At 40.9% G+C, this 24915-nt stretch overlaps 2 protein-coding genes across 2 annotated transcripts in view; one reads left to right on the top strand and one right to left on the bottom strand.

Annotated features, from left to right (window-relative positions):
- LOC125228560 (teneurin-m) overlaps window positions 1–8299 on the top strand; it is a 357099-nt gene extending 348800 nt beyond the window's left edge. The window contains 3 exon segments of the mRNA XM_048133171.1: window positions 212–3998; window positions 4106–4477; window positions 4725–8299. Of these exon segments, the coding sequence (XP_047989128.1) occupies window positions 212–3998; window positions 4106–4477; window positions 4725–5081 (4516 nt within the window). The 3' untranslated portion in view covers window positions 5082–8299.
- Window positions 8300–11830: 3531 nt separating this feature from the next.
- On the bottom strand, window positions 11831–24586 carry LOC125229192 (N-acetylgalactosaminyltransferase 6-like). Its single transcript, XM_048133985.1, has 14 exons — window positions 24414–24586; window positions 22196–22396; window positions 21653–21704; window positions 21277–21444; window positions 20194–20337; window positions 19599–19787; window positions 16627–16804; window positions 15960–16077; window positions 15367–15477; window positions 14910–15068; window positions 14263–14325; window positions 13774–13907; window positions 13172–13283; window positions 11831–12218 (listed from the first exon to the last, which is right to left on the bottom strand). Exons 2-14 carry the CDS (start codon window positions 22379–22381, stop codon window positions 12015–12017), a joined length of 1818 nt encoding a protein of 605 aa, XP_047989942.1. The 5' UTR covers window positions 22382–22396; window positions 24414–24586; the 3' UTR covers window positions 11831–12014.
- Between the last annotated feature and the right edge of the window lie 329 nt (window positions 24587–24915).

Below are 24915 nucleotides of genomic sequence, written 5' to 3'. Positions count from 1 at the left end.
ACTTTTTCACATGACATCCATTATTTACTTTATCCTTACGAGCGTGTCAAATATTCCACTCTTTTCCACAAAGTCCAGTTATTCACGATTGAAAACCCCCGATTTTCTGGGTCCTTTTGAACGTGTTTCTGGTAGTATTTTATAGACTTTAAAGGATATCCCCATTTTATCAACATATCAGTCGATTAATCCATTTATTTATCTTTTGCAGCGCCACTCGAGTCTCGTACCGGTACCACATGGCTCTGTCCCCGCTGGACGGCACGCTGTACATCTCCGACCCGGAGTCGCACCAGATCATCAAGGTCCGCAACACGGAAGACTACAGCGACCCCGAGCACAACTGGGAGACGGTGGTGGGGTCCGGCGAGCGCTGCCTGCCCGGCGACGAGGCGCACTGCGGCGACGGCGCGCTCGCGCGCGACGCCAAGCTCGCCTACCCCAAGGGAGTCGCCGTCTCCATCGACAATGTCCTCTACTTCGCCGACGGAACCAACATCCGCATGGTCGACAGGGATGGCATCATCACCACGGTCATCGGCAATCACATGCACAGAGCTCACTGGAAACCGATCCCCTGCGAAGGAACTTTAAGCGTAGAGGAAGTTCATCTGAGGTGGCCTACTGAACTCGCGATCAATCCTTTGGACAACAGCCTCCACATTATCGACGATCATATGATTCTACAGATGGCTCCGGACGGCAGGGTCAAAGTGATCGCCGGACGACCCTTGCACTGCCCATCACCCTTGACCGGCTACGATATGGAACTGGCGACTTATGCCACTTTGGTTATGCCGCAGAGCATTGCCTTTGGAGCTGCCGGTGACTTGTATGTGGCTGAAAGTGATTCTCAGAGAATAAATAGAGTGCGTCTGATAACTACTGATGGCAAAATTTCCTTATATGCTGGCGCAGAATCTAAGTGCAATTGTTTGGAACGCGGGTGCGATTGCTTCGAAGCAGATCATTTCCTAGCTTCCAATTCCAAGTTCAATACGATCTCAGCCGTGATTGTGAGTCCGGACGGCATCGTGCACATTGCGGACCAGGCGAACTATAGAATCCGATCAGTCATGGCCAGTATACCCGACGCCAGTGGTTCGAGAGAATATGAGATATATTCGCCTGATACGCAGGAAATTTACATTTTCAACAGATTCGGCCAGCACATAATGACAAAGAACATACTAACCGGAGAAAATAACTATGTATTCACGTACAACGTCAACACCAGCAACGGCAAATTGAGCACAGTAACCGACGCTGCCGGGAACAAAGTCTTCCTCTTGCGTGATTATTCCAGCCAAGTCAATTCGATAGAGAACACCAAGGGACAGAAATGCAGACTCAAAATGTCTAGAATGAAAATGTTACAAGAATTACGAACACCCGACAATTTCAATGTAACTTTCGACTATCACGGTACCTCTGGTTTACTTAAGGCTAAATATGATAGCACCGGCCGCAGCTACATCTACAAGTATGATGAATTCGGTAGACTAACTTCCGCCGTCACCCCCACGGGTAGAATCATCAACTTGACCTTCGACCTGAGTATTAAAGGCGCCACGGTTCTGGTGAGCGAAAACAATAAGAAACCTATCTCTATTCTCATTAAGGGTTCCTCTGTAAATACTAAGGTCGGAGAAGCAGAAAAGAAGACAATCATTTCTACGGACGGTAGCATCTCTACCAGTATGCCGTGGGGACATGTTATTTCAACGGACACTGTTCCGTACACCATTCTCTCTGAAATAGATCCCATTTTAGGCGAAAGCTACCCCGTGCCCGCAAAGCAGAGAACTGAAGTAGGCGGAGATTTGGCAAATCGATTTGAATGGAGATATTTCTTGCGCAGATTACAATCTAACAAAGGAAAGAGCAGCAAAGCAGTGGCTCAAATCGGCCGCAAGCTGAGAGTAAACGGTGAGAACCTCCTGACACTCGAATACGACAGAGACTCTTCCACTGTGGCCGTGTTCATGGATGATAAGGTAGAGTTACTAAATGTCACATACGACAGAACTGCGAGGCCCGTGAAGTGGGGACCGCGAAATGGAATCTTCGCCGAAGTTGAGTTAGAGTATGACAGATTCAGTCGACTGACTAGCTGGAAATGGGGCGATCTTAATGAGACCTACGGTTTCGACAGAGCAGGCCGATTGCACGAGATCAAATACGGTGACGGATCATCCTTGGCCTATTCCTTCAGGGACATGTTTACTAGTCTTCCACTAAAGGTCACAACTCCCAGAGGTAGCGATTATCTGTTAGATTACGACGACTCTGGCGCGCTCCAGAACCTGACCACGCCAAGAGGTCATATCCACACCTTCGCACTGATGACTTCACTAGGCTATTTCAAGTACCAATATTTCTCGCCGATGAACAGACATCCATATGAAATCCTATACAACGATGACGGGCATATTCTGGCTAAGATCTTCCCGCACCAATCTGGCAAGATATTGTACGTTTATGACCAGGCCGGCAAGTTGGAGACGATATTAGCTGGCGCATCCGCTATCCGCTACGTGTACCACGAAAATACTCACCTGGTGAAGAACGTGGAAATAACGGACCCCGATTATGATCTGAAACAGGATTATAAGTATCACGCCGGCATTCTCAAAGACGAGAAGATGAAATTCAACTCCAAGAGTGGTCTTAATAATGCCCACTTCAAATATCAGTACGATGGCAACGCCAGGCTTTCAACGATTGACGTGAACATTAACAGCAAGGAAATGCCCCAGTTGAGACTGAAATACAACCAAAACTTAGGTACCTTAGAAGGAATAAGCGACTTGAGGATCTACAGGAACACATTCAATCGATCTGTCATGCAAGACACGAGCAAGCAGTACTTCACCATCACCGACTACGACGACCACGGCAGAATAAAAACGGTGCTCATGAATATTAAATCATTCGATGTGTTCCGCCTCGAACTTGAATATGATGCCAGAAACAGAATCAAATCTAAAAAGATGCTGATCGGCGATACGTCTTCCAGCGAACGAATCAGTTACAACTTCGACGGACATCTCATGGAAGTGGTCGGCTCCGAAGACGATTGGAAATATGTGTACGATGAGAACGGTAACGTCATTGGTGTGATCGAGCGCGGCGAGAAGCGGTACCTAGGCTACGATATCGGCGACAGGGTCGTCCAGTACGGCGACATCGAGTTCAGCAGCTACGACGGCCGAGGCTTCGTAATCAGGAGAGGAGAACAGAAATACCGCTACAATTCCCGAGGACAGTTCGTTCATGCCTTCGAAAGGGATAAGTTCCAGATGTGGTACTACTACGACAACAGGAATCGACTGGTCGCCTGGAAGGATGACAAGAATAACGTCACCCAATTCTTCTACACCAATCCTCAAACTCCTAATCTGATCACACACATGCACTATCCTAAAGCCGAGAAAACCGTGAGGTTCCTCTACGACCAGAGGAATTTCCTTACGTGTATAGAGACTGAAGATCAGAGGTTCTATGTTGCCACAGACCACAACGGCTCGCCACTCGTCGTGTTCGACGTGAACGGAGAAATCATAAAAGAAATCAAACGCAGCCCCTTCGGAAAGATAATCAAAGATACCAACCCCGGTTTCTACGTCCCCGTAGACTTCCATGGCGGTATATTCGATTACAACACCAATCTCGTCTATTTGGACAACCGGCTGTACGACCCGATAGTCGGGCAATGGATGACGCCGAGCTGGGAACACTTGGCGACCAAACTGAGTCTTCCAACGGATATCTTCATCTACAGATTTAAGAACAACGATCCTATAAATAAGAACCAGAACGTCCCGTACATGACGAATCTGGGCAGCTGGCTGGAGTTGTACGGCTACGACTTGAACAAGATGATGGGGTCGAGGTACATCACGGACATGATCTTCCAACCGATAACTTCCGTGACGGCGCCGCAACTGGCGCCCGACTTCGGTGTCATGTCCGGTCTGCAGTGTATCATTGAAAAGGTAAGTCCGGTTGAGTATGAACTATGATTTTATTTTAGTCTCATTTGGAGTAATATATTTGCACAGTAAATTGTACAAAGTATTTAACTGTTATCTATTTATCGCAGGTGAACGACAAACTATCAGACATCGACTTCGTGCCGACGCCGCTGCTGAAGATGGAGCCGATCACGCGCAACCTGCTGCCGCGCGTGTCGTACAAGCGCGGCGTGTTCGGGTCCGGCGTGCTCATCTCGCGCGTGGACGGCCGCGCGTTCATCAGCGTGGCGGACGGCGCCAACAGCGTCGTCGAGGACGTCATCACCACCGTCTTCAACAACTCCTACTTCCTCGACGTACACTTCAGCATACACGACCAGGACGTCTTCTACTTCGTCAAGGATAACTCGCTGAAGATCAGGGACGATATGGAGGAGCTGAGACGGCTGTCCGGGAAGTTCAACGTGTCGCAGGATGAAACGAACGACCAAGGACTAGAGGTAATTTCTTCATTATGTACTAGAAAAATTCAAATCGAAGATAGATATCCTGAAAGTAAATAAAAATGGCGTAACGCTTCCAATTAAAGTGATAACATAAAGCGTCACTTAGTGAAGTCACGACGGCACTATTTTTCGTAATCGATGTGTAAAAAAGATTTTGATGCATTTAACGAGGGTTTATTTACCTAACGATGCAACAACATATCAATGACAAAACGGTGAACAGTCGTATTTTATTCCGTAGGTTCGCGTGCACGCGGTGGGCGCGGGCTCGGCGCAGGCGGTGGTGGTACTGCGCTACGGCGTGGAGCCGGGCGCGGAGCGGCTGAAGCTGCTGAAGCACGCGCACAAGCGCGCCGCCGCGCGCGCCTGGGAGCGCGAGAAGGCGCTGGTGGCCGCCGGCTGGGAGGGCCGCGGCGCGTGGACCGAGGAGGAGAAGGAGGAGCTCATCTCGCACGGCGTGGTGGACGGCTGGGCCGCGCGCGACGTGCACTCCGTCTCCAGGTACCCGCAGCTGGCCGACGACCCCGCCAACATCGTCTTCGTGCGCGACGGCCGCCGGAAACGGAGAAAGAGCGGCCGCTCCAGACACCGCTCGTGATCTGTCTGAACGTGCCATACCCGACCCCGGCGCGGGCCCGGCGCCGACCGGGCCCGGGACGGTTTTAGATTTATTTTTTATAGGACTGATATTGTCGGCCTCGCGGGGCAGAGTTGTGATGGAAGCGATCGGGATAGCCGGAATGGATATTGTGAAGGGAAAGGTTAGGACGTTTTATCGATCGATTCGGTATCGGAACGGATCGGTTTGTCTGCCGCAGTGGAGCGTTTCGTTACCCGCTTTGCGTACTTAGGCGAGTCAATTATTTTGATCCCCTCGTAGCTTATTTTTAATATATTTTTGTCCTGTACTAATTTTTTTTCGGACTGAACACGAATCTCACGGACGACTCTCACAGGGTACCGGGTCATAAAGATAACGAAATAATAGAGATATAATAATGAACGATGAACTGAACATAATAAACCAAAATACTCATACGATCACAATTTTTAACCCTTTTAAAGATTATTTTAGTAGTACCTACATATTTTTATCGATATACTCTCGTCACTTAGATTTATTATTTACACGAAAATGTAGCCCTATCACATTGTAGCCAAATATCTCATGCTATCCATACTGTAATTTGGTTATTTGTAAATACTATTTTTATTAGTCTCGTAGTTGTTCCTTTAAATTTAGACCTAAGGTCTTTTTTTACTTCGCAATACTATTACTATTAAGCAATATTTTATACCTAATGTTTTTTATAAAAGCGCCTCTGACATGAAATCGATAACCCCAACGCTAGCTACTACCGTAGACGCTCGTCGGTAGGCCGAGCGCACAGCTCCGCGTAGCGTAGCCACGGAGACAGTTCTGATAGCGGTACAGTAATCCCAATAGAATGGCCTCATACTAAATAGACAAATAAACTAAATATAATAATTTAAATTACAAACGGTAATACGTACTTCTGCATGTGTTGTGCAATAAAAAGGGTAGTTTAACATGTAGAGGCTTCTTGCTGACTTATTATTCTACGCACGTTTCTAGAGACTGAGACTTAATACTATTTTTTATGTTTTTCGTTCATGGACTGCCCGAAGACGATAATCAAATAAGTGATTTTATTCCTTTACTAAACAGACATACTTTATTTTATACATATTATTTATTTATTGTATTTACCTGTTATGATGAATTATTATTTATTACAATTGTTTTACTATATTTTTACGAGACATATTTTCTGTGAAGCTCATTTGTTTTTGGGCAGTCAATGTTCGGATTTGTGATTTGTGAATTCCTCTACAGTAAGTCAGCGAGCAAGGAGTAATTTATAACTGTAGTTGATAGTATATGTCCATAAATGTGAATAATTTAAATTGTGGTGTCTACTCTGTGTTAGAGGTACTAAGTAGCTAGTTGACTGAGGTGGACGTGAATATTTGATACAAAAATTGTCGCGGTGGGATCTGCGGCAACCCGCGGCCGGACGCGGGCGGCCCACACATGGTGATATTTTTGGAATATGTGACTAAAAAAGCAATACGTCGTAATGTAATACGTCTTATCATTTATTTAACTATAAGGTGTATTTTTATTTAAATTAATAATAATGAAATATATATCTATTGTGAATGTAGTTATTGATTTCGCGGTGATATAATACTAGAGCGGTATAGTTCTTTTTTATAATGTATAAAGAATTCTAATTTGTAAATAGGTACTTAAAGTTGAGATGTAATCTGTAAAAATATTGTACATATCTTTACGCTTGGAATTATTTATAATTTACCCTCTAAGTTAGGATACGGTGTAATATATCGGCAGAGGCTCTAGAATCTTACCTCACATGCGACTCGCTCGAATGAAGTCCGACAAGAAATTATAGAAATTATAAAGTGGCAACATTGTAGTGCCGTCTCGTTTTCTCACATTGTGTTTGAAAGGGTCGAAACACTCGATACTACATTGACATACTTTTTAATTACTACAACATCTTGTCGACTGTATTACATGCTCTATAATAATGACATTTGTTACTGCAAAGGACTGTTCACTACCTACGTGTGTTAAAATTTAAAACCAATGATGTATGAATAAATATGTGCAGTATCAAGTTTTATTATTAATACTTGATTTGTCGTTGGACAGATCGTTTTGCAATAACGCTAAAATAATTTTCAATAGCGTCAAACATCCATTACAAGTAATGTTTTAACATACTTATAAAGGTGGCACTGCAATCTGCCGAAATGTAACTTTTAGACTGTCGAAGTAATAAGTAATAATTCATACTTAGAACAGCCTAAAGCAATCATTATGGGTCATCAAACTTTGTCACGTGTCGGCGCAAAATGGTGTACAAAAATAACCGTAGAATTAGGACCTGGACTTAAGTACACAGATCTAATAATATGCCATGATCTAATACTTAAGCCAGGCCACATCAGATGCAAAAATATCTAACTTTTAAAGTTTGTAGTTGAGATATTTTTGCTCCTGACTGTAAGACAAATAGCAGGTGCCTAAAATTGTTGTGAAAACTAAATGGTCACATAGGTAATTCAGTAGTTGACCAGGGTTCCAACATGCCACTCGTTTACTCTCTAGTTATCTGTATCACTTTTCGATATTGTTGCGACAGAGAATCAGTGTTTCGCGTTCGCTACGAAGTGTAAACGATAGGCATCTTGGCCAGTCCCCTTGAAATAGTTACACAAACTAAAACAACCATGATTCCGTGTCGCCATAACCATAAGTATTGTTTTTTCGAAACAAAAACTTTGTAATATTGTCTTCGGTTACCGCGATAGTTACTCACTCATGAAATAAAACTATGGAAACGGATTAAATCGCGTATAATGAATTTAAAATACATCCCGACGTTTCGAACTCTTTACAGCGTCGGGATGTATTTTAAATTCATTATACGCGACTTAATCCGTTTCCATAGTTTTATTTCATGAAAAACATTGTAATAAAATTTAGTTTCCAAACTTGCCGTTTTGTACCTACTGTCTATCATCAGTGTTACTAAGCAATAAACTCAGCTTCTAGATGTAATAGAGCGCTTCACATACTCGGGAGGCGTAGCATAGTCCGGGAACCGAACTGCATTTACCTGTACTATAGTAGAGAAGCGTAGCCCCTTTAAGACTCTGGATGTGTAAAGAGTTCCGTACTCGCTAGAAGTGCGTGCGACAGCATGTACAATAATAACATAGAAAGTATTCTAATGGAATATGTAATAAAAATATTAAATTATACGACATTGTTTTCTTTGCACCTACTACCTGAATAGAACTTTAATGTATGCTGCCTACTGTACGAGAACATCTGAAAATTTCATGTAGATATAAGTACCTACCTACTTTGAATATGCCATTGTCTAAGTGACCGTTTAGTGGGTAGCATATTTTAAGGGCGTCCATTAGCTGAATCGAGTGGATTAATGGAAAAATAGTCCCAGAATAACTAACTAAACGCTACCAAACTGAAGCGAAACGTTACCAAATTCACATTTGTGTGCCATATTGTGTCGTGACGCATGGGAAAAATGGTAATCGGTTTCATAAAATGTATATGCTAGCGGGCATGCATGTAGACTGCCTGTACCAGAATATACAGTCGCTGTAGCCAGGAGTCGGTCAGGTGTGTCGTTTATTACGTTACGGCACAGTGCATATTTTTATCGTCAGATTTTTTTCAATAAAATGAACAAATTTCCAAGTAATAAAAATAATTTATTACAAATAGTTACCAAGTGATTCCGTACAACTAGTGATATGTAAAAGATTTGCGTGCCCGAATTATAACGAAACTAAACCTTATTGTCGTACCCATATTACAAATTCATACCTTCTTTAGAACGAGACATATTTTTTCTCGAAGTAAAACCATAGATTTTTCAATTACTGGGACTGGTATGATTATATTCATAAAAATTTATTTGTATATGACATGAAGTTCAATTTCGCATAACTCCGTTGCTAAGGCTTCTAATTACACAATAAACAGTGTTTTAGTTTTTTTTTCTTTTAACAATTTACTTCTCTAATTTATTATCTAGTGACTTATCTATGAAAACAGATATAATACATTTAGCAAAAATGGCAAACTATAATTTCTAAAAGATATAATATATCTAACAAGTGATAAATACTACAATATCAATAACAAAAACGTTCCAGTCTCGTAATTAGGGTGACTGCCATAGTAACTGGCCTTTCTTATTAATATTACAAATTAAACAAACGAAAAGAAGTTTGGTCAAGAATGTCCAATTACTATGCAGTGGCCAAAAACTACATAAAGCAGTTACCGTACAGTCGAGTGCGTACATTTTTATGAGAGACAGGCATGCTTAGTGTCAGTACACATATGTTCAATTTTACAACTTCGATTTGTTTGAAGCCTTACTCAACTTCAATAAACTATTAAAATCATAATATCATTTCATGTAACAAATATAATACATACATCATTTTCATTGATAAAATACTTTACAAAAATACTTGACAAACATTATTGCACTAAATCCATAGCCTCATAGAAATATACCGTAAAGTTATTGTTAAAATAATAAAAAAAAATTAAGTATAACTAGGTAGTAGGACTATCAAGCACACTTGTCACATTGCACACTATCAACACATCGATTTAAAACAATAAGATTTCATAAACTGTGTAAAAATGTCTAAATATGATACTAAACATACAATATACTATTAAGTACCTACAAATTGTAAAGTAAAAAGGAATAGGTATCTATACATTTTTTGAATCATAAGATCATAACATTCACAATATAATAAATCCTCTTTTTTCCTACTATTTACCAGCTGCTGATAGCACACTCGGTTATTTCATAAATATTTTATTTTAATTATTTTAGACTCTTTATAAAAATATTGTAAACATTCTTGCTAAAAACTCAAAATAGTACATTACGATACAAGTGCGTAAAAAAGGAAGTTCGAAACGAGTGGCGATAAATTAAAACACGACCGAAGGGAGTGTTTTAAATCGACACTAGTTGCGAATTTCCTTTTCGCACGTGTATCGTACGACGTTTTTCAGTACAGATGAGCAGAAGTTTCGACCTGTTATATAATTAACCACTTCTCGCACTAGTGCGTAAAAAAATCACCATCTGTACTGAAAAAAATAATACTATATAAATTTATTATCTATCTACTTATTATAATACATTTATACATAGAGACAGGTGTTCGTTAATAAAAAAAAATGGTTTTTGGACTGCATCTTAACTAAATTATTTCACACCAAGCATGAAATAAAGCACCACGAGAAAAATATAAAAACCTTGACAGCAGTTATATTAAGACACAATTTTGTTTAGAACTATAAAGAACTAGCTTTTGCCCGCGGTTTCGCTCGCGTTAGAAAGAGACAAAAAGTAACCTATGTCACTCTCCATCCCTTCAAATATCTCCACTTAATCCACTAAAAATCACGTCAATTCGTCGCTCCGTTTTGACGTGAAAGGCGGGCAAACAAACAGACACACACACTGTCCCATTTATAATATTAGTATGGATAAGTAACTTGACTTGACGACAATGGCTACTGTTTCACATAAACTACTTGAACTAGTAGCAAATCGTTTTTAAACAAAACCGGTCATCTGAGTTTGTTTAATTTATTGTGTGATAATTGACAAACGAGCAGACGACCCGCCTCATAACAAGCAGTCATCGACGTCCATGGAAATAAAGAACACCATAGAAGCCACTTAAGCTTTGCCGACTCTTGAGAACCCTAAATACCAACTTCTTGAAGAACCGGGTAAAAAGACTTGCGCACCGGTACTTCCGTACACATTTTTGCCAATATGAATATAGTGAAAAATCATTTTTAAGAAACTTGGTAGTAAAGCGCTGTGGCTGTGACCTGTAGTTGAGGGCTCAGCAAAATCTACACCACACTATCTATGGTTTACAATCGAAAGTCAAGATTTCATCTTCGGTACATGCCAAAAAGCCACTATTCGCAAGATAAATTCTGTATTTGCAGACATAATACCACAATTACCAAAAATATATAAGATACTAAATAAATAAATGTCTTTTTATCGTTATTTAAATGCAATACGATATTTAGTCAGGACGCGTTCGACTAGTTTTGTCAGTCTACCTACAACGGAATAGGTACATACTTTACCGTCCAGGACCGAGCTTTATATCTACAGAATATCAAAATAGGTATGTCTGCTACGAAGCCGCGTAAACGATTTGTATCAATAAGTAGCTTCTCTCATAAGTTCAATAGCGGCATATATCATGTCACATGAGACGCTGCAATGCGGAGCTGCGAAGCAAGGTGACGATGGTTTGCGTTCCGATTACGAAACAGTGATTTCTCTAAGGCTGCTTTTACACATTAGCATGGTCGCTACGCGGCCTAGGGTCATACGACGATATTAGTTATTCACGGGCTGGACGCCGAAACAAATGAACGGCGTTCCATCTATCGTGTATATAACTAGATATTTTTCTGGCACGAACGTCAAGTTGTTAGTGCTTGACAAAATAAAAACATCGACAATCCTTTTATCGATAAATTGCCTTACTTAAAGTTATTAATTACCCCTAATAATAATCTCAAAAATCTTGAATAATCATGTAAGAAATGATGTAAACTATTAAAATATGGTTCGTTTTACTATTATTGTCCATTTATTTTCAAACATGTGACATTTGTATAAAATAATAATGTTATATACACAATTACACATAAATTAAAGCCTATATTCCCTAAACGGGGTGGGCAGACCACATGAAACTACTCAAGATTTATTGCCACGGAAATAATTAATGACATATTATAATGTAAGTTATCAATGAACTAAATATCGGAAGGAATTCACTAGTGTCACTTCGTTCGTGCCAGAAAAATATCAAGGTATAATCGTGTATAACTACCAGATACATTAACATTATCTCGTTCCTCTCATACCTGTTAGTCTACATACCAGTCCGGCACCTCGGGCCCAGTGACGGCGAGATGAAGAGAGTCCCATTTGGAGAGCGCGTCGAGGTCAACGTGGTCGATCTTGAAACGCTGCGACGGCGAGTCTGTGTCGCAATGTGATACGAACAACAGCTGGTCAGATGCCGAACTGTCCAGGCATACTCTCTCTGACTTGCGGATTTGGTGCGTTTTCTGGTGAAAACAGGGTAATCAAATTACTACAAAACATATTGGTTGGGCTTGGGCCGGTTGGAGACTCAATCACAGATGTGGTGCAACTTTCACCATTGTATTTCCTCAAAAAAGATCGTGTTTGTCATGCTACAATTTCCCGTCTTTCAAGCTTGGATGTAAGTACGTTACCCGCCCAAAAAAATAACAATTTTCTCCTCCTCTCCGGACCTCCCTTCCGATGTATCAGAGCCCGACGATTCGAACCGTCAACCGATTGAATATACAAGAATGATACAGGCAGATACACAATTTCTTTCGCGGCAGGGCCTCAGTATGTGCTACTGGCATTGGCAGACTTTTGACTTATATTACCCTTTTTAGGGTTCTGTAGTCAACCAGGAACCCTTATAGTTTCGCCATGTCTGTCTGTCCGTCCGTCCGTCCGTCCGTCCGTCCGCGGATAATCTCAGTAACCGTTAGCACTAGAAAGCTGAAATTTGGTACCAATATGTATATCAATCACGCCAACAATGTGCAAAAATAAAAAATAGAAAAACATGTTTACATACAAACAAACATGGGTACCCCCCCTACATGTAAAGTGGGCGCTGATATTTTTTTTCATTCCAACCCCAACGTGTGATATATTGTTGAATAGGTATTAAAAAATGAATAAGGGTTTACTAAGATCGTTTTTTGATAATATTAATATTTTCGGAAATAATTGCTCCTAAAGGAAAAAAAAGTGCGTTCCCCCCCCCCTCTAACTTTTGAACCATATGTTTAAAAATATGAAAATAATCAAAAAAGACCTTTATAAATACTTTCTAGGAAAATTGTTTTGAACTTAATAGGTTCAGTAGTTTTTGAGAAAAATACGGAAAACTACGGAACCCTACACTGAGCGTGGCCCCACACGCTCTTGGCCGGTTTTTTTTTAATTTGGCTTGAATACATTGTACTGTACTGACCGGGTCGTAGCGCCACTCCTGGTTGCCGCCGCCGAGGTGGCAGTCGTAGAGGCGCACGGGGCTGTTGAGCGACGCGTCCGGCAGGTCCCAGCATGTCCGCCGGTTTTTCACTCTGTAAAAACAATTTTAGTGTAGCTAATGTTGTTATTGCGATTAAAATTTTGTCAGACAAACGAAAACTATCACAGTAATCATAGCCAGGAGACTACGAGGACGTTGTAGGCGTTGTAGTCGTTATAGACCTCAGGCCGAGTTTGAACACTAGGCTATAGGTGACAGACCGTGGACTTGCTCCGTGAGTCTTGGAACGGCTCGAAAGCAGACTCGAATAATGATGTGCAAGTTTTAAATTTAAATTTATGAAATGGAAAGTTTCCATTTCATACAATTGTCCATACAAAGTATGGAAAGTTTCCGAAGTTTTCCTATGTGAAAATTTCAGAATTTTGGAAACTTTCCGGCGGCACATCAGTAGACTGGAGTCACCACGCTGTTGCCGTGGTTACCTTAATGTACTGTACAGGTAAACTCGTCGGCGAGCCCCTTCTGACACGGCTTCAGTGGCAGTTTCCCTATTCTGACAAAATCTCAACACTACTCACTTGATGTCCTTATGCCAGGTGAACTCCCAGTTTTGCTCAGTGAGCCCCTTCTGGCACGGTTTCAGTAGCAGCGAGTCCTTGCTGTTGCCGTTGTACGCGTCCGCGCACAAGTCCAGCGCTTCCGCTGGACGGATCTAAACATAAAATGCTAGGTGGAATAATGTCGCTCGGAATAATGTTTTTTTTTTTATATATATATATAATGGCGTTGGCAACTGTCAAAAGCTTATAAATATAGCGACGTCATAATTCACCTCTGACTCAAATTTGAATTTATGTGATCCGGCTTAAAGGGCTGGAATCCAGGACACAAAATTCCAAAAAAGAAAACTCGAATTAGACACAGGACATTTCAACTAGCCAATCCATTACAATGCAAAATATAATAATCATTGAGGTGCTCCTAAGTTGTGGCCTAGCCTAAGTATAATTTATTGTACAATAAAGCTTAAAGAAGCGAAGCGAAAAATATTTTCGTTTCTAGCTTACCCGTCCATGCGCGAACGCTTTGGGTTCCACAGGGGGATACTTGGCAATGAGATCAAACGCCACCTGAAAAAAAAACAATAACATTATGATGAAACTTATAAGAGGCATAAATTTCGTAACTACTGTTTTTAAACGCACATAAAATCCTTTAATTGCTAAGCTAGCCGGATACAAAGTAAAAAGTATAGTGTATCTCGGTAGCTCAGTTGGCAGATCATGGACTAGAGATTCAATGTCGCTATTAAAATATTCAAAAAGTGAAAGTAGTTTAATTCGAAAAAAAAAGGTATTCGCAATGCGTAATAAAGATATCTCTGACCGGGACCTGTAAATTTAAAGTATCTGCGTCATAAAGCAGCGGAAGGACTTGCACTTAAGTTTCTGCCTAATAGCCGTGTCGATCAGGCGGTAGTGCGGCCACCGCTGGTACAAGTACAGTCAAGTGTAAAAATATGGGTGCGTACAACTTATCAAAAATATGTTCCATAGCACTTTATGTCGGCGGAATAAGGTCTCGGTACATATTTTTGAGCGGATAAAATCGATACGTATTTTTGCACTTGACTGTACTCCGTGTATTCGACCATCCACACATCACTACCAGCCGGTTGTTCTAGAATAAATACTAGTATACACCAGGCATGTACCTGCGTCATGAACCAGCGGAAGGACTTGCACTTGAGTTTCTGCCGAATAGCCTGCTGCTCAGAAATATCCCCCGTGTCGATCAGGCGGTAGTGCGGCCGCCGCTGGTACAAGTACTCCGCGTATTCGTCCATCCACACTTCCGCTACCCGCCGGTAATTCTGGAACAAATAGGTACTGTTATAAATCAGCCCAGTACGATAGTATGTCAATCGTGTTTATGCAAAAATATGCGTATACGGTGTGTCATTGGCTATACAAAAGATGAATCGACTACTCAAAAACGAACCACTGGTTCTGCCATTTTTTGTGGTAGGAAACGTGGTTGCCACTTAAAAAATCCAATCTTTAATGACGATGAAACGATGTAGCCTTTGCACGCGTCTGACGCGTCCAGTCACTGCCACGTCTGTACAAGTGTACACTAGAGTACAGAGCCTATGTTGAAATGTTGTGTACCTTGCCCACGAAGTCGCCGTGGTTGGGGTTAGGGAAGGGCGCGAACTTGCGGTAGATGTGGCCCACGCGCGAACACGGCGCGTCCAGCATGCGCCCGCCGCACTGCCAGATCTGCATATTCAAATAGCAAAAAAACAGGATTATTTATATTTCTCTAAACTAAAATAAAATCATGTATAACACTATAACATCGGGCTTCTCACAATATCGCGCGCTTGTGATACACTAGCAAGTAGTTGCGTGTTTAATATCGCCTGACAACGAACATCGTCTGTCTTTTTAGGTATTTTATACGAAAGTACTATCCATCCTCTTATGATGACACGTGCCTTAGATTGTATTGTTATCGTATATCAAATGTGAGACTTGACAAGGCATAAAGATCTGTACACAAGTGTCTCCTTGAGTCCTCTCTGATAGCGCTATTAAAAAGACCAGGGGCCCGTTTCTCAAAAGGTATATACAAGCCTTGTATTACAAGTGCGCGAACTGTCAAATCGTATGGGTTGTCATGGAAACACTTGTAATACAAGGCTTGTACCTTTCGAGAAACGGGCCACAGCTATAAGATAAGTGAGCTGAATATAAATGACCTTGAAGCTGAGCTCGTACTGCTCGCCGCCCCAGATGTCGAGGCCGGGGTCGTACCCGCCGAGCTGCCAGAACCACGCGCGCGAGATCGCGAACAGCCCGCCCGCCATCACCGGCGACCTGGAACCGACACAACGATTTCTAATCTACCAATACTGCCCTGCAAGCCCGCCTGGTAAGCCGAGTGGCGCTATCTCAAAACGAAATGATTTTGAAAATGGAACTGTCAGCTATAGATACTTAAGTATAAGTTAGCTATGGATTTTCGCTTGAGATAGCGCTTTTCAGCTTAGGAGGGCAGAATAAACCTCTTAAGGCAGTCCAGTATTATATGGTGGACATTCTGCATTGCATTCTGGAGAATCTCGAAAACCGCTTTGAACATAAATAATCGGTACAGCGTCCATGCTCAGTTTGAAGTCGGTTAATCTAGTACTATTCCTTTCTGGTAGCGGTAAATGCTTTTGTAGGGTCGAAGTTTGATAATGAGTATATGAGATCTGACAGCACAGTGTTGGAAGGTACTCGCCGAAGTGGCGCCGCCATGCGTGACTGGTCGCTTGAGGGGCTGGTCGCTGCAAGCGCCTATAGAAAAGATCCAGGTATGGAAAGGCTCCTGCGGGACTGGTCGCTGCAGGCACCTGTAGAACAGCGCCAGCAGGTACTCACGGGAAGGGCTCGGGCATGCGCTCCTCGTCGCGCGGCAGCACGGGCAGGCGCTTGTAGAACAGCTCCCAGTCGAAGGCGCCGCGCGCGCCCTCGTCCTGCGGCCGGTACTCGAACGTCGCGTAGTCAACCACGTCGATGAACGGGCAGACTGCCGTGCGGTAGTCTAGGGCTATCGGCTCTGGAAATATTTACAAATTCTAATAAGTGATTAGACAAAAACTTCATTGCTGATCATGTTTCTGATAAATAAATAAAATAATTAAATACTGTGGCACCTTACACAGATCAACCTAGCCCCAAACTTAGCAAAGCTTGTACTATGGGTACTAGGCGACGATATACTTACTTTAAGCATATATTGCTGTGCCCTTGCAGGGCGTCACATGTAAACCCACCTTTTGTAAGTTCCACCTAATATTATGTACCTAATGTGATATGCAATAAAATTTTAAATTTGAAATACTTATATATATAGACCCAACAGAATATCCCTAAAGATAAAGACGTTAACTTAAACCAACTTAACAAACATTTTTCTACTTCTGCTGTATTTAGTGGCCCTGATAAAGTTAAGACTCTTGAATACCTCTCTTCTCTTCCAACTCCTGACTCGTCTCCCTTCTCTCTTCTTCCTTTCGTTGACAGTGATATTAAAAAGAGCTTACTATCCATAGCATCTAATGCCGTTGGGGTCGATTGTATTAGCCGTAATATGATCCTTCCTATCATTGACTTACTTATTCCTGTCATTTCCGTCATTCTTAATAACTCCATTTCTACCAGCTCCTTTCCTTCACTTTGGAAGGACGCCTGTATCGTTCCTATTCCCAAAAAGTCTAATCCTTCTTCTTTTGCAGATTATCGTCCCATCTCTATTCTCCCTTTCCTGTCTAAGGTTCTTGAGCGTCTTGTTCACCAGCAGCTTACTTCGTATCTTAATATAAATAATCTTTTGAATCCCTTCCAATCTGGTTTCCGTCCTGGTCATAGTACGGCTACTGCACTCGTGAAGATCACTGACGACATCCGGGCGGGGATGAATGATCAAAAATTGACGGTATTGACGCTGTTAGATTTTAGCAACGCGTTTAATACCGTTGATTTTGATATTCTCCTCGGGACGCTGTGCTCTCTAAATATATCTCCTGCGGCGGTCGGTTGGTTCCGTAGCTACTTAACGGGTCGTCGACAGCGCATAAAGGTGGATGATTCCCTTTCCTCCTGGTGCAACACGTTGGCTGGCGTTCCGCAAGGCGGAGTATTGTCTCCTTTACTGTTCTACATATTTATTAATTCGATTACATGTAACCTTACATCACATTATCAACTATATGCCGATGATCTTCAGATCTATTCGCAGGGCGTTACTGGTGATCTCGCGACTGTTATCTGTAAGATGAATAGCGACTTGGAGAAAATCTCGAGGTGGAGTCATAGTTTTGGCCTACAAGTTAATCCTTCTAAGACACAATCTATTATAATAGGTAGCCCAAAACTTCTGCCAAGGCTAGACTTTAACCAACTCCCACCTATCTATTTTAATGGCGTTTTGATTCCTTACTCACAGCAGGTTAAAAACCTAGGCCTCATCATGGATAGTACCTTATCGTGGATACCTCAGGTGGGCGAGGTCAGCAGGAAGATGTTCGCGGCGGTTGGCTCGCTTAGAAGATTACGAAACTTTCTTCCCATTCCTACCAAAATTGCTCTAGCTCAAACTCTCCTCCTTCCCATTTTGGATTACGCGGACGTTGCATATCTCGATCTCACCGAGGAGCAGCTTAATAAGCTTGAGCGTATCCAAAATGTCTGTATACGGTTCATATTTGGGTTACGCAAATATGACCATGTCTCTCAATTTCGTTCGCAGCTCAAGTGGCTCTCTATTCGTTTTCGTCGTAACTCTCACGTGCTGTCCCTTTTGTATTCCATTCTTTTTAACCCAACGACTCCCCGCTATCTTAAGAACCGTTTCAGCTATCTCCGTTCTGCTCGGTCCTCTCAGAATTTGCTTCTTTCCGTTCCGTCGTCCTCGTCTAAATTCTATAACAACTCCTTTACATTTCAAGCTGTGCGGCTTTGGAATTCCCTACCCCTAAATATTAGACGCGCTCAATCTCCTACTTCTTTTAAGATACTTCTAAAGCTTCACTTTTTATCTGATCATTGATCAATGATACCTTGATAGACTTATGTCCCCTATAGCTGGCATGTAATTTGTTATATATATATATGTGTATTTGTATGTTTATGTATTGTATTTTATTTTTATGTGTGTAGTATATTGTTTTGCGTAGTATAGTTTGTGCTAGATTTCCTCTAAGTCTACATTTAGTACACCTACTTACAAGGTTAAATTTATTATTCTCCACTACCTAGGTTGTCTGGAAGAGATCGCTCTTTAGCGATAAGACCGCCTCTTGTTTTACCTCTTAAGTTGTTGTTTATACTTGCTATGTTGTTTCGTGTATTGAGGTGTGCAATAAAGAGTATTTGTATTGTATTGTATTGTATAGATAAATACATACTTATATAGATAGAAAACATCCATGAATCAGGAACAAATATCTGTGCTCATTACACAAATAAACGCCCTTACCGGGATTCGAACCCGGGACCGCGGCTTAGCAGGCAGGATCACTAGGCCAGACCGGTCGTCGTCGTGATGAAGGTGAAATGCTACCTGGGACTGAAATAGCTACGCTTCGCCAGTCATGTAAGGAGGGCCTCAAAAATGTCTCGTCTACCGATTGTGCTGTGATAAGCCCTCTGACCTTGTCCATTCTCCAGCCATCTGACGCAGGTTTTAAGGATAGTCTTACCTAGCAATGTTAGCAGCTAGTTGACGTTAGCTTACGTGTGCGACTCCAAGAAGTCTAGGACATCAGCCGTGGCCTGCCGAACGCCCGGGGTTGCGCTGTGATGAGCCCACTGAATTTATCTAACCGTATGTATATCAGGGATGTTCTCACCTAGCAATGGTGGCAGCCAGTTGACATTAGCCTCCGTGTGCGAATCCAAGAATACCAGCACATCTGACGTGGCTTGCCGCGCGCCCGCGAGTCGCGCTGTGATGAGCCCGCTGCGCTTCTCCAAACGTATGACCCGGGCTTTAGGGATGTTCGCAGCTAAGTACTCGTCTAGCTTGCTTTTTAGAAAGTCTGAAAAGGGGATACTACTTTAGAATGATAAGGAGGAAGATACCGCTTTAGGGTTAGCGCTTAGATACTTAACAGTTCAAAAAAACAAATGAAGGGTGAATCCACGTTAAAGTAACGTGAGCCACGATTTCGTGGAGTGTTTATTTGAATTACAGCTACAATTTATTTATTTATATTTATATTCATATATTGAAAAAGTAACACTTATTTAGAGATAGATTATCACTTGAACTTGCATCGTGAATAAATGGAACATGTCATAAAATCGTGACTCATGTTACGGATTGACCATGAACGTTCTTTGTCGGGCAAAGGTGGAGACTTAAGCCATAATGCAAAACTCATAAAAATCCCTGTCCTTGATCCAAAGAGTCACTGCATTACTCATTACTGACCCATAATCTACCTTTGGTACTAGCGTCGTCCACCAACAAGACTTCTCTCAGTAACTGTGGCGGCGAGCGGTTGACAACGCTCTGTGCCGTCCGTAGTAGAGTACTCCAGTGTTCATTGTGGAATGGCACCACCACGCTCACAGTAGGCAGTGATTCTGAAAGGTTAAGTATAGTGTAGTAGTCAAGGTAGGACATATTTGACACAAAGCACCTAAGGAATACCTACAACCTACATGAATTGCAATCTAAATAGAGAATGTTACATTGACGGCTTGTTTGTTTTTGAAGCTTTGTGATCACCTTGTGCTCTAAAACGGAGTCATACATTCTGCACGTAATACATTGGTATTACGTGCATTTTAATGTATTGACAGTACGTACAGAATGTTGTAGTTATAAATAGGTAATGAACAAGCAATATCAAATTGTACAAGTATTCTTAAGACAACTACGGAACAAATCAAATTATTTTTTTTATTTTTTTATTTGTTGTTTTTCAAGTAGTCACACTACTATATATAAAAATCACAGAACTTAATTTAGATAGAAGAAACAAATTCATATATTTGTATAGGGGCCGAGCGTGTCAAATTTTGTACTGAAGTTGATTCTTGCCTGTAATTTTAAATATGTCTCAGGCTCTTGATTGTTTATAATTTTTGTGTTGTTGCAATTGAATATCACGTAACGAGGCATTTTTTATGTTTTGGTTGACTTCAACTTACAAAAATTGACGCCCGAAAGCTGCAAGCTGCGAGTAAAGACGGACAACTCAGTGGATTTCACTGAGTTCATTTGACACGCTAAGTAGATACGTTTGCTTGATCTATGGTATATATGACATCTGTGATAAAAATTATAAACTGAAATAGACATCATACACGAAAGAAAAAACGACAAGGGCCACTGCTTAGCTTTAGCTTACGCGGCTAACGTCATTACCACTAGACCACCCGCCCGCCATTTTAGCCGCGTAAGCGAAGACCAGGGTTGGATTCCCGGCTCGGCCACCAGTGGCCCTTGTCGTTTTTTCTTTCGTGTATGATATCTATTTCAGTTTATAAGTATTCTTAAGTTTTTTTTTTCTTCCTTACCTATATACAGGCGAGATTTACATCCACTATGCCTGATGTCCCTCAGGGAGCGGTTGAGTGGAATTTTGTCGCTAAGAGCTCCATTAAACCCATTAACAGCATACAGACTCTCTTCTAGAGACGCTTCTGATGACGGCAAAGAAGCTGCTAAGCCATGCTCTCCGATACCTGTTCACAAAACCGAAAACTTTCATTTCATGCTCAGAGTTCAATTACTTATTTCATTTGGTGTGGTTAGCTCTGACCCTTAAGCACAACTTTCCTAGTCGCGCGCGAGTCCATACATCAAGCGCAACTTCAAGTATGGACTCGCGCGCAACAAGGCAAGTTGTGCTAGAGGGGCTGAAAAGGGTTAAAAAAAACTGGAAATACTTACCCGTGCGTTTCTCATCTTGTACTATTTGAATGTAGTTGTGCCAATCAATTTTCTGAAAAGTAGAACAAAGTAAGGGTCTCCCCAAACCTATCGACGCGGAATGGAAAAATCGCACGCATGTTCATACATGCGTGCGCATGCGTTCAGCGACGACGACGCGTAGGTGCGTTTTCAGTTTCACATTATCCAATCCAATATTGGATATAGGACCGATATCCCATACATCGAAGCCGCCATCTTTGATGTTTGCCTTTGAAATCCTTCCAACATCCGATATCGGATCGGATAATGTGAAAAAGCACTAAGCGTCTTCATACTAATGAGCGATATTTGGTAGGCTAGAGCCGATTCCGCGTCGATAACTTTGGGGAAATCTTAAGACTACATGACTTGTATTTATGTAAAAAATATTAATTAATCATATTATGTAAAAGCGACACTACTGCACGAATTTACTCTCTTGTAATTCAACTACCCTTATACCTACTTTTTAGCATTGGCAAAGATAGCCAGATTTGTTTTGAAAATTATTGTAGCGCTCACCTTCATGCTCTTAGGCACAAATACAGGAATTTTAGTGCCACTCAATGCACTTAGCTCTGGCACTACGACTGGTGGTTCTCTTTCTATAGTGTCGGGCCACGACCTCAATGTGTACAGCACAATCAAGATTAAGACTAGAATTAAGAGGTTCCGAAGCCGCAGCAGACGGTGGACGTAGCGACGCATGTTTCAAAGTTTGACCTGAAAAAATTACCAATAGATTAGATAACTTTTAGATTTAGTTTCATTGAGAAGTCTAAAATAGACCAACACACTCGAAAGAAGGAAAGTGGAGTAAAGACATCACTAACTGCCTAACTGGTACCCCAGAGGACACAGCCACAAGAAAGGCTCACAGCTCTGTAGATGTGATAACGAAATAAAACTAACTCCAGGACTATTCTGGAGAAGAGCAACCATGGTCAGGAGAGATTTAGAGAAGGCCTTTGCCAGAAGGCAAAACAAAAGAGTAGCTATAGAAATAAATAAATATAAAACTTAACTTAAATAACAAAATTCTCAGTAAGAATGGCTATTATAATATAATTTAATGGCTGTTATAAAAAAAGTCTGTGAAGTCTGCACAATATTTAACTTGTATATCAATTTTCAAGGTGACAGTACAGTACTGTACCATAATTTGTTTAAGATGTTTAAACAACCTATTGTATTAGCATGTGTATAACTCGCATAATAAAATTTACATATGATAAGAGTGTGGCAACCACAACCCTTTGTTATAAAACCAAGAAACTAATGATATAATTTATGTTCATATTACTAGAGACAGTGGAAACAAAAGTTATAACATTATCAAAAATGTTATTATTTATCTATAGGTACACATACAGTGTACGTTGGATTGTTATGATTCATCAATTATCATACATATCACTTAGATCACCACATTTTTATTTTGTTATGCAAATACTTTACATACATTTTTCTAGTCTACATGGCATGTCTGGCATGCCACATTTCAACTTACTACTACTACTGTTACTTGTAGCCATTCCTAGGATATAGACTTATTATAAATGGGTAATTAAGGCTTATCACATAAATAAATGAATGGGGTTGTGTTGCCATGTTGCCGAGCAAATTTGCTCGGGAGAGGCAAACATGCGGACATGAGCATGGACGTTTTCCTTGCGAGGCATGCGGCCAGTGTGGACCTGGCTTATTACTATTAAATAGTCTCTTCTTCTTCTTCTTCTTGGTTAGGGGCTATGTAAGGCTTCAGAGCGCCTTATGTATCACTGCGACCATTACTGATCTATTGTGATTGCCACCTACTACAACTCTCGATCAAGTCCTACAAATTCGAAGATTTGTAGTATCTTTTTGAGATCGAGATACCTCACATCCTCTGGGTGGATTTGATAGCTGCCCAGAATCATGTTACGTGTACGCATTAGAGAGGGGCACTCTGCCAGGATGTGCAGGGGCGTTTCTTCAGACTCTAGGCAGAATCTGCACCCTAGCCATTCCTAGGATATAGACTTATTATAAATGGGTAGTTAAGGCTTATCACATAAATAAATGAATGGGGTTGTTTTGCCATGTTGCCGAGCAAATTTGCTCGGGAGAGGCAAACATGCGGACATGAGCATGGACATTTTCCTTGCGAGGCATGCGGCCAGTGTGGACCTGGCTTATTACTATTGAATAGTCTCACACGCATTACATTGCCATGTCATCTATAATTCTCATTTAATAATAAGATAATATGCTTTGATATCTTTCTGCTCAGGATTTAAGTGTTTTTTGTATTTTACTTTTATATTCATATTATAAATTATAAATAACCTACCTTAAGAAGTAAAATGAATAACAGAAGATAATATACCTATATTTTTATAAATAATAATATTGGAGATTTAATTTAACCCTGTAAATTGGTGAACAGAACATGAAATACTAAATTATGTCATGTTAATGAAGTACAAATAAGCTCCAGCACAGAAGTTTGATTATGGATTTAACAATAACATGAGAAAGTGATTATAATGAAGATTATGCTAGCTTAATATTAAAATTCATAATGATAAAACCGGTTGAGACAGAAACAAAAATAGTAATGAATGTTATCAAGTTAAACATTCCATGTAAAGTACAAAACACTGTTCAATAGCAAGGCGTAACCTAATCAGACACTAAAATACCTAAATTAAATGTTATGGAAATAACTAATACTGTAATTTTACTTTTACAATACCTTTTGCACCTCTCCGATCTGCCAAATCGATATTAGAATGTGTAAATTATAAATTTAGTTGGGTAGCTAAAAGCAAGAGTAATTCTGTTAGATAAAATTAATAATCAAGAATGAATTTCTTTTAAATGATTTTACAATTTTAATCGGGTAAACAAGACCGGCAGTCTAGCACACTCGGCAACGAACGAACCAAACACATAAACACAACAGCAACAATATAACACATCGAAATTAAAAAACCCTCAATATAAACGTCAGTTGAACAGTGTAAGACAAAGATAGCCGCCAGATGATATGATGAATGTCATACGTTAGACAGAAAGAAAATATTTGACATGACAGACGAATGTGTCCCTGAAGTTTATCGGTTAATATATTTACTTTTAAATATTTTTGAGGCATGGGTTGCCTATATAGATATAAAATTAAAGTTTTAATTAAACCCATAAAATTTATATAAAATTATTAATGGTTTAAGATGTGATCGTTAGTTGAAATAAAT

The sequence above is a fragment of the Leguminivora glycinivorella genome, chromosome 8 (genome assembly GCF_023078275.1).
Source record: "Leguminivora glycinivorella isolate SPB_JAAS2020 chromosome 8, LegGlyc_1.1, whole genome shotgun sequence".
NCBI lineage: Eukaryota > Metazoa > Arthropoda > Insecta > Lepidoptera > Tortricidae > Leguminivora > Leguminivora glycinivorella.
The sequence above is the reverse complement of the archived record's forward strand: the minus strand, read 5'-3'. Positions and strand labels throughout refer to the sequence as shown.